The sequence below is a fragment of the Phoca vitulina genome, unplaced genomic scaffold (assembly GCF_004348235.1).
Source record: "Phoca vitulina isolate PV1807 unplaced genomic scaffold, GSC_HSeal_1.0 scaffold12, whole genome shotgun sequence".
NCBI classification, from domain to species: domain Eukaryota; kingdom Metazoa; phylum Chordata; class Mammalia; order Carnivora; family Phocidae; genus Phoca; species Phoca vitulina.
Window position 1 is genome coordinate 4,421,083 of NW_022589715.1, and position 15,881 is coordinate 4,436,963.

Genomic DNA, 15,881 nt, shown 5'->3' on the forward strand with positions numbered 1-15,881 from the left:
GCAACACGAGTACCTATTTACTCTCACTAAGGTAGTTATGTTACTAAACTTTTTGATCTTGGCTACACTGATAAATAAAACCTGGTAATTCAGTGAAATTTTAAATTGTACTTTTTATTAAAAATGAGATCAAGCTCTTGTGTTTAAGAGTCATTTGTATTTCCCTGACTGTGAACTCTGCTGATATTCTTTGCCCATTCTTTGACTGTGTTATGGTCTTTTTCTGATGAATTTGTTGTCATCCTTTACATATAATGAAATTAATCCTTGTCTAAATTATGACTTCAGAATACTTTTTCCAGTGCGTCATGTGTCTTTGCTTTTGTTTTTTGACTTTTTTTTTTTTTTTTTTTACATATCTCTTTATTTTTTAAAATGAAGACTTTAGCCATTTTCAGTCGCAGCGTAATTAAAGGGAAGGTACAGAGATTTCTCATATACTCCCTGCCCCCGGCACATACATAGCCTGCCCATTATCTACATCCTCATTCAGAGTGGTACACTTGTTACAACTGTTACACTTGTTACCTACACTGACACATCATAATCACAAAGTCCAGAGTTTACGTTATGGCTCACTCTGGTGTTGTATGTTCTATGGGTTTGGACAAATGTGTGATGACAGGTTTCCATCATTATATTTTACAGAGTATTTTATAGAGTGTTTCCCTTGCCTTAAAAATTCTGTGTTCTTTCTGCGTATTCATGCCTACCTGTCCCCTACCCTCGACCCCTGATCTTTTTTACTGTCTCCATAGTTTTGCTTTTTCCAGATGTCATATAGTTGGAATCATACAGTATGTATGTAGTTTTTACACTGGCTTCTTTTACTTAGTAATATGCATTTAAGATTCCTTCCTGCCTTTTCATAGCTCATTGCTGTTTAGTACTGAATAATATTCCATTGTCTGGATGGATGTACTATGGTTTATTTGTCAATTCACTTACTGAAGGACATCCTGTTGCTTCCAAGTTTTGGCAATTATGAATAAAGCTATTGAAATCATACATATTCAGGTTTTTGTGTGGACATAAGTTTTCATATCCTTTGGGTAAAAACCAAGGAGTGCAACTGCTAGATCATATGGTGAGAGTATGTTCGGTTTTGTAAGAAGCCGTCAAACTGTCTTCCAAAGTGTCTATACCATTTTGCATTCCCGCCAGCAATGAAAGTATGTGTTGCTCTACATCCTTGCCAGCCTTTGGTGGTGTCCGTGTTCCAGGTTTTGGCCATTCCAATCAGTGTGTAGTGGTATTCCACTGCTGTTTTAATTTGCATTTCCCTGATGACATATGATATGGAACATCTTTTCATATGCTTATCTGCCATCTGTGTATCTTCTTTGGTGAGGTATGTGTTAAGGTCTTTGACTCATTTTTTAATTGGGTTGTTTGTTTTCTTACTGTTGAGGTTTAAGAGTTCCTTGTATATTTTGGAGAATAGTCTTTCATCAGACGTCTCTTTTACAAATATTTTCTCCTAGTCTGTGTTTGTCTTATTCTCCTGACACTGTCTTTTGCAGAGCAGAAGATTTAACTGTAATGAAGTCCATCTTATCAATTATTTCTTTCACGGATTCTGTATTTGGTGTTGTATCCCCAGATACTGTCTGAATCTCTACTGCTCTACTAATTTGTAAAAATATTTCAGTTTTGCCTTTTGAAAACTCTTTACAAACGTAACTACAGTTCCAGTTTACTAAAATGTCTTAATATATATCTCATTATTTTGATTTTAAAAATGCATAAAGTAAAGCATATAACAAAGTTTCACTACCATATTACAATGTCTGTGGTTACTGACCAGGGTGTCCCTGCTGCTGTAATGGACCATCCACCCTTCCTTGACCATCGTGCTGCTCTTCCTCTTTGTGTGCTTGATGGACTGTACAACCCTCATTAGCGGAATATTACTGCTTGTTGATGGACTAAAAAACATTTAGAATTTATGATAAAATATTGATAATTTCAATTTTTAAAAAATCATATAAATACTGTAAACTCATTACCCTTAAGATAATTGAGCTAAAATTTTTCAAAATATCTTAGAGAAATAGCTTAAGAAAAAATCCCATTATGATGATACACAGTTGATTTATAAAAGACTAAGATAATACTGCAAGTCCTCATTATTTGTCATCAATATTTTTTGACGGGTCATAACACAAAACAATGCACAGAGCAGAAAGAATCCTCCCTAATTGGAAGATATGAAGCCTGGGGGAGGGTCTCATTTGGGATTGCTGTTGAGAAAGTTTCTTTTGCCCTAGGCAGCATGGTTAATTAGTAAATTCATAACAAGGTAAAAAGTAAGTACACCTATACCCAAATTTACATGGTTCAAATGTCAGATTCTATTATTCATGTTGTTAGCAAAAAGTCTTCCTAGTAGAAGACACTGAAAGGAAAATGATTTACAGATAACAAGAAAATAAAAATAATAAATAATGCACCAAGTCAAATCAGGTAATACGGAAATATGGGTCAGGAACAGCGTAGCTAGAGGAAAAGAACAATTTGGGGTATGTGTGAAAAACACATGGTTTTTCAATTTCAGTCTCAGTTAAATATATTCTCTTAAATTATGATGTATTCATGATTAGGAAGCCAGGTAAGTTCTCTTGATAGTCTCCGAACTGGGTAAACATTAAATTTTAGTTCAGAATGAGAATGATAGTAATAGCTGTAATCTAATGATAAGCCAAAATGAATGAATGACCACTCAGCCATGTGAGATTGATAAATGATCCATTTTCTCTAAATTCCTCCTGGTTGCCAATGAAAACCAAAACCTGCCAAAATATTAACATTTTATTACAAAGTAGTACATCCTATAAAGCTGTATATATAGAAAAACTGAATTTCTATAAACATAAGGGGATATTTAGAAGTTTTATAATCCAATAGCATTTTTACAAAGTGCTAATAGTCTAATTAACTGCTCACAAATTCATCACCATCATCTTTGTGCAACATTTGTAGGTATACATTCGTACTGGTGTTTCTAACGTCCAATAATCTGCTGGTATGAAGCAACTGGTTGCTTTAACTGATAGTTCAATTCTGACACCTTGTGGTGGCTGCTCCACAGGGAGATATCACATCCTGACTATATTTAAATAAAGTGTTTTTCTCTTCAAGAAAACAAGGATTCTCACACCTTCCCATGTTGAGTGGATGGCGTAAGTGATATAATTTATTTCAGAAATCCTGTGGTGCATGTAAAAGAATTAGCAACAATTTAATTAGATTTTAAATTACATTTTAGGTTCCATTTAAAGAGATTCTTTCTCAAGGGAGTGCCTGGACTGACCCTGTATCCGTGGACATGTGCTACCTGATTGTTTTCACAGCCTCCTCATCTCTTTCCACATCAAGATCGGATGGATCCAAGAAGAACATTTTATCTTCTGGAGGAGATGGTTCTTCTATGTCATCCAAGCCCCGGCTACCATCACTGTTCATGTCACTGCTATCAATATCCATTGGTATATCTGTATCCGCTCCCAGACTGGAAGGTTCTGGCAAAGTTTAAAATGAATTCAGAGTTTTATATTAATGGGAGATCAATCCATCTAAATAGAAAGAGTATATGAAATGTGGGGAAAAAAGCTTTAAAACTCTTAATGAAAATCTAGGAAAGTATCTTTATGATTCAAGGTAAAGTAGTATTTGAGGAAGATATAAAATTCACACACCACAAGGCAGAAAATTAATTTGATTAATTAGAATTTAAATCTCCATATGACAGAAGATATTAAAACAAAGTAAAAGATTAGCCACCACTATTGTTTGTTGAGTTAAGTGGTTTTCCACAAGGGTCCAAGGCAATTTGTTGGGGAAAGAATAAATAGTCTGTTCAAAAACTGGTGCTAGTACAACTGGATATCTACATGCACAAAGATGAAACTGGACCTCTTTTTTAAACCAAATAGAAAGCTTAAAGTGGATCACAGGTCTAAATGTAAGAGCTAACTCTATAAAATTCTTAAAAGAAAACATAGTAGTGAATCTTTGTGACCTTGGGTTATGCAAAGCCTTCTAGATAGAACACCAAAAACCTAAGTGACAAAAGAAAAAATTGGACTTGATTTTGTGCTACAAATGATACCTCAAGAAAGTAAAAAGACAGCCCAAAGAAGGGGAAAAATATTTACATATATCAAATAAGAGACCTGTATCCCAAATATTTAAAGAACTCTTACAACTCAATAATAAATAAATAACCAGTTAAATAGGGAAAGGACAGGAATAATAGATATTCCCCAAAGCAGATGTAAAAATGGCCAACAGGTATGTGAAAAGATGTGCGTAACAATTAGCCATCAGCAAAATGCAAATCAAAACCACAATGAGCAGGGTTTGAAACATGGCGGACGATGTGGATCAGCAACAAACTACCAACACTGTAGAAGAGCCCCTGGATCTCATCAGGCTCAGCCTGGATGAGCGAATTTATGTGAAAATGAGAAATGAGAGAGAGCTTCGAGGCAGATTACATGCTTACGATCAGCATTTAAATATGCTATTGGGAGATGTGGAAGAAACTGTGACTACTATAGAAATTGATGAGGAAAAATACGAAGAGATATATAAATTAACAAAACGGAATATTCCAATGCTTTTTGTCCGGGGAGATGGTGTTGTACTAGTTGCCCCTCCATTAAGAGTTGGCTGAAACAAAGAATTTTCATGTATGGAATATAGGAGCTTTCGTATGATTGCCTCTTTAAATGTAGAAGACATTCAAAAGAGAAACCTGCGTAAATTTTGATATTAAGAAATGACCAAGGATTCTTCCACTCCTGAAACGAGTTGATTTGCGGATAACTAAAAAAGTCTTAAGCTAAAGGGCATTTTAATTTTTTTCCAACCCTTTCAATAAATGTGATCACCAAGATGCAGAACTCTTTTTTTCAGGAATTGATTTGTTCTGTTGTTTTCTCAATTTCTGATTTTTTTCCTTTAAATTAAGTTTGATGTTTCCTTTTTTGATAAAAAACAAAACAAAACAAAAAAACCACAATGAGCTATCACTTCACACTCACTAGGATGGCAACAGCCAAAATGACGGACAATAACAAGTGGTGGCGAGCATGCGGAGCAATCAGAATCCTTACACACTGCTGGTGAGAATGTAAAATGTACAGGTGCTCCGGAAAACAGTCTGGCAGTCCTCCTCCAAATGTTAAACATGGAGTTATCATATAACTCAACAATTCCACAACTAGATATCTGCCCAAGCGAAATGAAAACGTATGTCCACAGAAACTGTACTCAAATGTTCATAGCAATATTCATCATAGCCCCAAAGTGGATACAACTCAAATGTCCATCGAATGATAAATAAAATGTGGTATATTCATGCAGAGGAATGTTATTCTTGACAAAGCAGAAGGTAGTATTGATACATGTTACAACATGGATGAACCCTGAAAACATTAAGCTATGTGAGACACTAGTCCCAAAAGACTACACATTATACAATTTCATTTATATGAAATGTCTAGAATAGACAGACCCACAGAGATAGAAAGTTGACGGCAGCTGCCAGGGGCTGGTGAGGAAGAGTGGGGAGTGACCAGGGTGATGAAAATGTCCCACCACTGGACTGTAATGATGGCTGCCTAACTTTGTGAATAAACTAAATGTGTAAAGTACAAAAACTATCTGAATAAAGCTACTTAAAAAAATGATAAGCCACAACACAGAAGGTATTTTGTGTCCAGTATAACTGACAAAGAATTATTAGGTAGAATTATCAACAACTCCCTGCAAATCAATAACAAACAGAAAAATGGACAAAACATGTGAACAGGTAATTTACAGGGGAAAAAACTGTAAGTAACCAGTCAACATATGAAAGATGTTCAAACTCATTAGTATACAAATGTACCGTAAAATCAATATAAATAGTATTTGATACCCATTTATCCAACAGTAGAAAAGTGCAAAAAGACATGAACCATAAATCTAGAGAAGACTTTGGTCTATAGAAAAACTACATTTATTCAGAGTAACCCAAATGAGAAAACCAATCACGCTATCAACGGTGTTAAACAGCAACTATAAAAAACGTGCCATTAAAGAAAACATTAAAGTTTTAATAAATAAAATTTAATTTTAAATAAAATTTAATTTCCGTTCCTTATGCTTTTCCTCCTATAGAACTACTTACATTCAATTATTACCAGTCATGTAAATGTTAAAGAAAAATTATGCTTAGAATCATTACTTCTTCCTTCCAAAAAGGTAATCACTTCAATTAATATAATCTTGAAATGAGGAAAAAAAAACAAAACAACACAACAGCACGCAAGGAGAAATGTCTAGGGAATGACTGATGGAGAAACAGACAGGGAGGCAGTATAATGTGTTCTAATGACTGTGGATTCAGGGACCAGAACATGTGGGTTCAAATCCCAACGCTGTAAGTTTCTGGCTACATTTCTTGGGCAAGTTACTTAATGTCTTTGTGCCCAAGTTTACTCATCTGTAAGTACTTAACCTTTTCAAAGGGCTGTTCTTAGGTTAAATGTCAATATACGTAAAGAGTGTGGAACAGTGCCTGGCAGTCAGTAAGTACTAGAACTATGAAAACCTCTAGGGATAACAGCAGGGTGTTAAAGTCTTTTTTGTCTAAGATGGAAGAGAATATGCAGCACCACCGGCAATATGAGACTACAAAGTGGTAGGTGGGTTAAAGGAAAAATGGGAAGGCATAATGACTAATAAAAGTGTACCATAGCTGATGTCTGCTTTTTGTTTATTAAATAAAAAAAGCAAAGTTAAGAAACAAAGTAAAATAAAATATGCAAATATAATCTTATACAAAGATAATACACAAAAGAATTGTGACTTTCTCTGATCTTTTATGGAAATTAAGAAAAAGAATTTTACCTCCATTGAAAGTAACCTCTCCAAGGCAGTCTCTTGGTACTTTTGATGCACAGCGTTTATGGCAATTGAATTTACAATCTGAAATCAAGTATTTGGTTTATTAATTTATGTAATAAGTCAGGCAGTATCAGATATGGTTAGAGGCTTTTTAAAGTTTTCCTTTACTAAGAACTCAAGTCTGGGAATAAAGGTCTGGTTTCAAATTCTTATGACACCTCTTAACAGGTATTTAACTCCTCAGGACTGTTTTTTTTTGTTTTAATTTAAATTCCAGCTAGTTAACATTGTGTAATATGAGTTTCAAGTGTGCAATATAGTGATTCAACACTTCCATACAATGTCTGGTGCTCATCACAAGTGCCCTCCTTAATCCCCATCACCTAGTTCACCACCCCCCACCCCACGCCCCCAACCGCTCACCCCCTCCCTGGTAACCATCAGTTAGTTCTCTACAGTTAAGAGTCTGTTTCTTGGTTTGTCTTTTTTTTCCCTCTGCTCGTTTTTATTTCTTAAATTCCACATGAGTGAAATCATATGGTATTTGTCTTTTTCTGACTGACCTATTTCACTTAGCATAATTCTCTCTAGCTCCATCTAGCAAGCGGCAAGATTTCATTCTTTTTTATGGCTGATTAATATTCCATTGTGTGTGTGTGTACATACATACATACACTACATCTTCTTTATCCATTCACCAACTGATGGACACGGGCTGTTTCCATAATTTGGCTATTGTAAATAATGCTGCCATAAGGTGCATGTATCCCTTTGAATTAGCAGTTTTATATTCTTTGGATAAATACCTAGTAGTGGGATTGCTGGATCATATTGTTAACTTTTAACTCTTTTAAACTTTTTGAGGAACCTCCATACAGTTTTCCAGAGTGGCTGTACCAGTTTGCATTCCCACCCCCCACGGTACAAGAGGGTTCCCCTTCCACTACATCCTCAACACCTTTTGTTTCTTGTGTTGTTGATTTTAGCTATTCTGACAGGTGTGAGGTGGTATCTCTTTTGATTTACATGTCCCTGATAAGTGATGTTGAGCATCTTCTCATGTGTCTGTTGGCCATCTGTATGTCTTCTTTGGAAAAATGTCTACTCATGTCTTCTGCCCATTTTTAATTGGATTATTCATTTTTGGGGTGTTGAATTGTATAAATTCTTTATATACTTTGGGTACTAACCCCTTATGGGATATGTCATTTGTAAATATCTTCTCCCATTCCACAGGTTGCCGATTTTTAGTTTTATTGTTTTCTTTGCTGTGCAGAGCTTTTTATTTTGATATAGTCCTATAGTTTATTTTTGCTTTTGTTTCCTTTACCTCAGGAGACACATCTAAAAAAAAGCTCCTATGGCTGATGTCAGAGACATTACTGCCTTTGCTTTCTTCAAGGATTTTTATGGTTTCAGGTCTCACATTTAGGTCTTTAATCCATTCTGAGTTTATTTTTGTATATGGTGAAAGAGAATGGTCCAATTTTCCAACACCATTTGTTAAAGAGACTGTCTTTTTCCCATTGAATATTCTTTCCTGTATTGTTGAAGATTAACTGACCATATAGTTGTGGGTTCATTTCAGGGTTTTCTATTCTGTTCCACTGATCTATCACCATTGATTGGCAGGGGAGAGAAATGGTGCCAGCCAGCTCCCATGTTCCCAGAGAGGTCTCTCATAAATGCTGCTTCTCAGGGGCAGGCTCTGAGAAGAGCCAATAATCCCCTCACTGTGTGCTCCAGGCACTCTTCAGATCGCTGTTTCCACACTGTGTGTCCCTGGGGTTGTGTGCCTGCTTCGCCAAGAGCAGCCCCGATGCCTCTAGATTCCCTGATGCCTCTGGACTCTCTCGGAGTCCAGTCCACTGACACAACTTCAGGCTTGAAGCCCCTCTGGCTGCAAGAACCCACGAAATTTAACCCCTCTTGCTTTCCAAGCCAATGGACGGGGAAGCATTCTCATTGTGCATTCCCCTGAGTGCTCTTCTCTTGCCCTTCTCTGTGGCTCCCCTCTCTTCTGCAGCAACCAGGATCCATTTCTCCTCTAAACTGTGTCCTGCACTTCCTACCTTCTTCATTGTGGCCTCTTCTCTACATTTAGTTGTGGAGTTTGTTCTACAGCCTTCAGGTAGATTTCTGGTGTATTTAGGATGCTTTGATAGTTATCATCTAGTTATATTCATGGGACGGGTGAGCCTAGGTTCTTCCTACTCTGCCGTCATCTTCCCCACTTCTACCAGGGCTCAGTTTATCTCTTTAATGAAGCTAATACTATTCGTATGACACATTGCCAAAATGTTACTGGCAGCTCCATGTTTCCTTCCGTTACCTAACATTCGTCTTTCCTGAGAAAGAAAAGTTTCTCAGGCTGACTACTTTTCCAATATATGTCAAGCACTTACTTTGAGTTCCTAATTATTGGGGCCTGGTGCATATGCAAAAGAGAGACTGGGATTCTACAAGCTTTTATTAGGAATTAGTAAGGGCTTTCCCATACAGCCTTACATGGAAGGACTGAGCTTCTCATGCACAAGATCTCCCACCTTTATGTATGGTTCTCTTTAGCCTGCAAGGACATCAGAGTTGATAGTACTGCAGATGAGTGTCAGGTATAAGCTGTTCAATACTACCGTGTAACTCAGTAAGTTCTCAAACTGTGGTTCCCAGACCAGCAGCATCCGCATTATTAAGAACTTGTTAGAAATGCAAATTCTTGTACCCTACCCCAAACCCATTACATTAGGAGCTCTGGGAGTGGGGCTGCGAAATGTGTTTTAATAAGTATTTTTAAGGTGACACCAAAATTGAGACCCACTGCTATAACTACTGTCTACTACCACCTTCTACCTTGGAAATACACCTACCAGCAAATTCTGGATAAAAATAATTTCAAGTCCTGACTCAGAATGATTTTGTAATCCTTGTGATTCAAGAAAATTCTGGGTATCATACCAATAGCATTAGGTAAAGGTCATTATAAGAAAAAGTCCCATGATTAATAATTTGGTGGGTGACAAAACTTGTATTAAAGAACACGGTCTTTTTAAATGAAATGCCCTAGAAAAATTGATATATGATATTAATATATTCCATTTATCTTAAATAATTGATGTGCTTTTTATCTCATGAGGTTTTACAAATTGTGACAATAACAAGATTTCCATTTTCACTTTGAAAACGTAGAGCCAAATTTGTGGCCTGCCTGAGCAAGTATGTACCTTCGAATGGCAGGCATTTTTATTTCTCTGTACTCCTACTCATGGTTTTGGATTTTTTTTTAGATTTTATTTAAATTCAAGTTACTTAACATATAGTGTATTATCAATTTCAGAGGTAGAATTTAGTGATTCATCAGTTGCATGTAACACCCAGTGCTCCTTACATCAAGTGCCCTCCTGCCTACTCATGTTTTTATTAACTTATGTTTTCTTATATTTTATATATGCTTTCAAGCTGCCTTGAAGTTTTAATATAACAAAGTAGAAAATAAACAGGTGAGTGAATGAATGAATGAATACTGCTCTTGGAACTGTATGTTTTCTCAAATTATTCAGAGTAACTGTTTTAATTACTTTTTTCTTTCTTAGCTTGACAAGGTGAATGAAAATGACTCTTTACTTTTTTTTTTTTTAAGATTTTATTTATTTATTTGAGAGAGAGCACATGAGAGGTAGGGAGGGGCAGAGGGAGAGGGAGACTCCCAGCTGAGCAGGGACCCTGACCTGAGACAAAGGCAGACACTTAGCCAGCTGAGCCACTGAGGTGCCCCTACTTTTTAAGTATCTTAATTCATATCACAAAAATATAGAAATCACTGAAATAAGTGATTGTTTTTGACTGATAATTAAAATAGCTATATAAAAATATATATATTTCTGAACCAATATAAACACAAAACATTATTCTTTTAGAGTTCTAAGAAATTAAACCAATAACCCAGTGGCAGAGTTAACTGGTTTTATTTCAAAATTCATTAATCTACATATATATTTTAGGTCCTCTATAAAATATCGTACTGCTCTGCATATGGTTTTAGGATGTTTCTGTTCTGTTCAACAGAGCAGCACTATTTACAATCTTTACTAAGATTATTTGTTGGCTAGAATTTGCACATCTGTTATTAATGTTCTTTCCCAAAACATTCCTTAGTGGCTGCTTGCCAATACACTTTAGTGTTGATATTTTAAAGTATTAATTTATATATTAACTCATATTCAAAAGTAAGTTGTTGAAATAGAATTTCAACATTTAATTATGCTTGTCTGCTAGTTATTAAATACCTGGCAACAAAGGCACGACCTGTTCTCTATTTGATGTTCTCCTATGTTGCCATATGTTGCCAAGACAAGTTTTCTTATATACTTAAGTTAAATTTATGTATAACTAACTTGATTCTGTATTATAAATAGGTTTATTGCTGCAAAGACCTCAACTCTAATGTTTTATTTAGATAAAACTAGATAATTCAATTCCACAACTACATCTATTATATAAAAGGTATGATACCAAGAACTGTTAAAATAATCACATAAAAAATAAGTACATAGGATTACAGATAGGCTACTTATACTGCATACTGGCTCAATAATTAATAAGACATTTTAAACTCTATTTTGGTTTTCACTATATTGTACAGCATTGTTGTGAAGAAGTTATGAGACAAAAAGATAAAATCATCTTTAAAAAGCATAAAAACATTCCACAACTATAGGAAAAAATATTCCAGTATTCTATTAAAAACCTGGTTCATTAAGAGATGTTTCTAGAATATTTTGATAGTGTTCTGGCTTTGTATCCAAATATGGATAATCCCTATCACAATTCCAGTGGCTTCTGCTATATTCTTCCTATTTCAGTGTGATTATAATCTGGAATAACAGTTTTGATACAGCTCTCCTAGCTACATAATTAAAAACAAAAACAATAAAACTCTTGTAATATGTTTGTTTGTGAGTATGAATATTTAAAGGAAAGAGGAAAGCATTATTTTTTATTTTGGGTAGTGTCTGACTCTGAAATCAGAAAGACATTTTTTAAACTCAAATATCTGCTTACCTGCTTACTAACTGTCCCATATTGGCTCGTGTTAAGCAACCATACCTTATAGAACCAAATTCTAGTTTTTCTGTTTAGATTCTAACTTTTCTGCAGCATAATTCCTGGTACATAGTACATATACTGCAGAGAGCAGCTGTTAATAAATAAATAATGTACGTGTGTGTATGCATGTATTGTCTTAATTTTTAAGTTAACAACTAGGAAACCAATTTCTTTGCCTAACGCTTCTGAAATAAATATTTTGAATCAAATCTGCTAATGAAAACATTTGAATTGTACTTAAGAATAACAACCAATCCTACCTTTACACTGCATTCCTTGGCGAAAGAGGCCTTTCAGTAACCGCTTGCAGTATTGACATATTGTGGGACGGGTGTAAGAGTGAACAGCAAATGTGTGTGGAACTTTTACTCTGCACATTACCATCTTTTCCATCCAGATTGGGCGACCACTCCAAGAAGGAATTCTCTTACTTGGTTCTTGGTGAACATGTGACTAAAACATAAGTAATTTTCATAAGTATAAGTCAATATTAAAAACAAAGTATTAAGAGCAGGACTTGACCACAAAAGTCATTTATTTTGAACATTAAAGCCAAGAATCTAAAAATGTACATCTCAGCAGTTTCCTCTGGAAGCTTAACTTACCAATACTTGAATGTGAACAGTGCGAATGTTTTTGTTATTATTTATGCTAAAAAAAATTTTTTTTTCATCTTCACATATGTATATTCCCTGTGAACTATTATTTGCCAGGCACATACAACATTTTACAAATAAAAAACAAAACCCTTAAAATGAATTTATGACATATTTAAATCCCTTGAAAAACGTTACCAAGAAATTAATCATAGGAAAATTAAATTCAGAAAGTGTTATTATTACTCATGTTGAATTACTGAACATGATGTCTGAAAATATTTTGAAACAAGTCTTGGTTTTTCAAATTTTTTTATAAATACTAAAATATGTTTGTTAAAAACTTAAGTCTAATTAATGATGATGATACAAAAACTGGCAGATACAAATTAAACAACTTTAGCCCCAGTACTTATGCTTTAGGAGGTTCCTTGATATTTAAGTATTTGGGCCTTTTCCCCTAGATGAGCAAAAAGGAAAATTAAAGGTGTTGATTAAAAATTTTTGTGTAACCTGAGGGATAACTAGATATTTGTAGCTATGGTCCTTTCTATATATACAAAGGAAATAATAAAATTAAATTACAGGCCAGTTCAATATGGCCTATCCCATTCATTCAACCTTCATTGATTATTATATTGTAGGCCAGACCCCTTCAGTTTGTATCACACAAGCAAAAATGAATGAAGTACAGTCCATGCTCTCAAGCACAAAATACCTAATGACCATCTAGATGTATTATACATTTTGCTGTAGCTGCTTGCACCTTCACTGCTAGAACTGAGGTCCTGAGATCTTTCATATGCCTTCCATAACTAGTAATGTCTGTAGCCCAGAGAAGTCGAATCATTCTGCATTGAAATGTTCAACCAATAAAAGCTGAAGAAACCAGAAGGAACCAAGAGACAGAAGTGTATGAAAGAAGTGAAGGGAGGAGTTAAAAAAAAAAAAAAAGGCTTTTTGGAAGAAAGCAGGAAGACAGAAAAGAAGAAAAAGAAAAGGACATACAAATGGAGGAGAACATTAAAGAACACAAATATAATCTCTGATGGATGGTTTTTCACTAATGTCTTGCCACAAATGTTCTAAAGCAAATTATGAAGCAGTTTAATTTAAGAAAAGTACAAAAAGAAGGTTAAAACCCAAGCCAAACTTGCTTGCTTGCTTCAGCTCCCCAAGGTCTCCTGCTCTGGTCTGGCTTACCGCCAGGCAGCCAGGTACAGAGCACCCTCAGCAAAAGGAGTGCCACAGTGATCCTGCAAAGCTAATAAAGAAGCCAGCAAGAACCAGAAACAGATGTTGTAGGCTTTTGTTCGTTTGTTCATCCCTGGCTCCCTATTCTCAACACTCTGCTTCTCTTTCTCCTGCTTCTACCACTTTTGGTTTGTCTCAAGTTTCAAACATTCAAGATGGAATAAGACTGATTTTGGCCAGTCATCATCAAATATATAGGATACCCTGGTAAGGAAGAACCTTCTAACAGACCCCTTCATATGCCAACAGCCAGCTGGTGATTGACTGCCTTTTGTCAGGTCCTCCTGGGATTGGGTATTAGGGACATGGTACACAGCATGTGTGCAAAGAACTACACAGGGGACTGTGCTTGTAGCAGCCACCTAATTTTTCATGCCTAGTACAAGCAGTAATTTATTTTAAAAATGAAAAAACAGGCTCAAATGGATTAATATTACTAATTGCTAGTATCAAAATCAAGACCTAGCCTTAGGTCTTCTACATAGAAGTCCAGTGATTCTTAATCTTTTCCCCATCTCAACATACCTGGGCATATGCTACAATCTCACTAATGACTGTGGTTTACCACTCTGTGGAGTGAGGAAGGCAGGAAAGGTATGGAAGCTTGAACCAGAATTTGGAGGAAGGAGGACACTGGTAAAATTCCCTGGAGCATTTGTTGAAAATGGGACCACTGAGACTAGAGTAAATACAGTTGAGTGAAAGTTCTTCTCTTGCCTTGCTCTAATGGCCCCTCTTTACAAACTACTACTTAAATTCTTATTTCTTATTAATGTGTAGCCAGAAATTCTCTAAAAGTAATCCAATTATTTCCACAGTGTGAGTTTCAACTAATATTTGCTTAAGTGAACATATGCTCACAAAAACTTTATAACAATGTTGCCAACTCTCAATTAGATGCGATAATAAAGGCAATAAAAGCATTTAAGGGGGCAATTCCCTAATTATATATATTTCACTTTGGAATATTATTCAGTGAAAAAAAATACCTCCACTTTTATGCACACACTTAGCCCCATCAGTTTCTTTCTACCTTGATTCTGTCCTGTCCTGGCCCCTTGGGCATTTGCCCCAATGTACTGCTAGGAATATTCCTCTTTCTCTCATCTCCAAAGAGCCATCATTCAGTTCTGGTCTCTCCAACCTTAGTGGTCCTGTTGTAACCAAATTCAGTGAAAAGCCTATCTTCTTGTGCTCCTCCCTCTTCTTACTTGCTTCCCTTTAGACTGACTTCAGACGCTGTAACAGAAACTGCCTTCTTACATGTAAACGATGACACCTCAGAGTCAGATTCAGAAGTTTCTATTCCCAACTGGCCTTTTTCAAGCTTATCTCAGTGGTCACTGAAGGTTACTATCTTGACCACTCAGAAACTTTTCTTATCTATGAAATAAGGATAAGAGCTGCCTACCTTCCAGGACTGTGGTGAAAATTACATGACAAAAGACAAGTAAAGCATCCAGCATGAAGCCTGCCACACAGAACTCAGGAGGCTCTCACCTCGCAGCTATTTGGAGTTAGTTCTTCTCCAACTTTGGTTCAGATTCAAGGTTGCACTCATTTCCTCATTACTATCTCCTCTATTCCTTAGAGTGTCCTCGTTTCCCACTCTCCCTTCTCTAATTTTCCTCTGTGAGCTCTTCTCTTACTGTACCTTTTTCCTTTTTGAGACTGAATGCTTGGACTGATAAAAACAACCTTTTTGAGACACATTCCACTCTATGATTTCTACTTGTTCTGAAATACTCTCCACAATCTAACCAATACAAACATATCACTCTTATTTTCTTCTCCTTCCCTAAGGAATTTTCATCTTCAGGATAAAATATAAAATAATGAATTAAAACTTAACACCTTATTCATATGCTCTGTCCTGCTATTTCCTAATCTAGTATTACTTATCTGGGGTAGATGGCATCTCAGCATCATTTGTGGGACTCTTAAAAAAACATCTCTCTATCCTACAGACCCCATTCCTAACTAAGTTTCCTGTGCAATTCATCTATAAAATGCACTAACTTTTCAATTACC

General features: G+C 35.6%; 2 protein-coding genes across 5 annotated transcripts in view; one reads left to right on the forward strand and one right to left on the reverse strand.

Moving 5' to 3' along the window:
- PRKD3 (protein kinase D3) overlaps positions 1 to 15,881 on the reverse strand; it is an 86,324-nt gene that overhangs the window by 25,938 nt on the left and 44,505 nt on the right. For all 4 annotated transcript variants that reach the window (XM_032410303.1, XM_032410304.1, XM_032410305.1 and 1 more), the window contains 4 exons: positions 12,261 to 12,453; positions 6,901 to 6,978; positions 3,338 to 3,521; positions 1,805 to 1,928 (listed from right to left, as the gene is read on the reverse strand). In XM_032410303.1, coding sequence (XP_032266194.1) covers positions 1,805 to 1,928; positions 3,338 to 3,521; positions 6,901 to 6,978; positions 12,261 to 12,453 — 579 coding nt within the window. The remainder of the gene's footprint in view (positions 1 to 1,804; positions 1,929 to 3,337; positions 3,522 to 6,900; positions 6,979 to 12,260; positions 12,454 to 15,881) is intronic.
- Positions 4,190 to 6,072, forward strand: LOC116636016 (U6 snRNA-associated Sm-like protein LSm3). Its single transcript, XM_032410311.1, has one exon. The coding sequence runs from the start codon at positions 4,370 to 4,372 to the stop codon at positions 4,676 to 4,678; it is 309 nt and encodes a 102-aa protein (XP_032266202.1). The 5' UTR covers positions 4,190 to 4,369; the 3' UTR covers positions 4,679 to 6,072.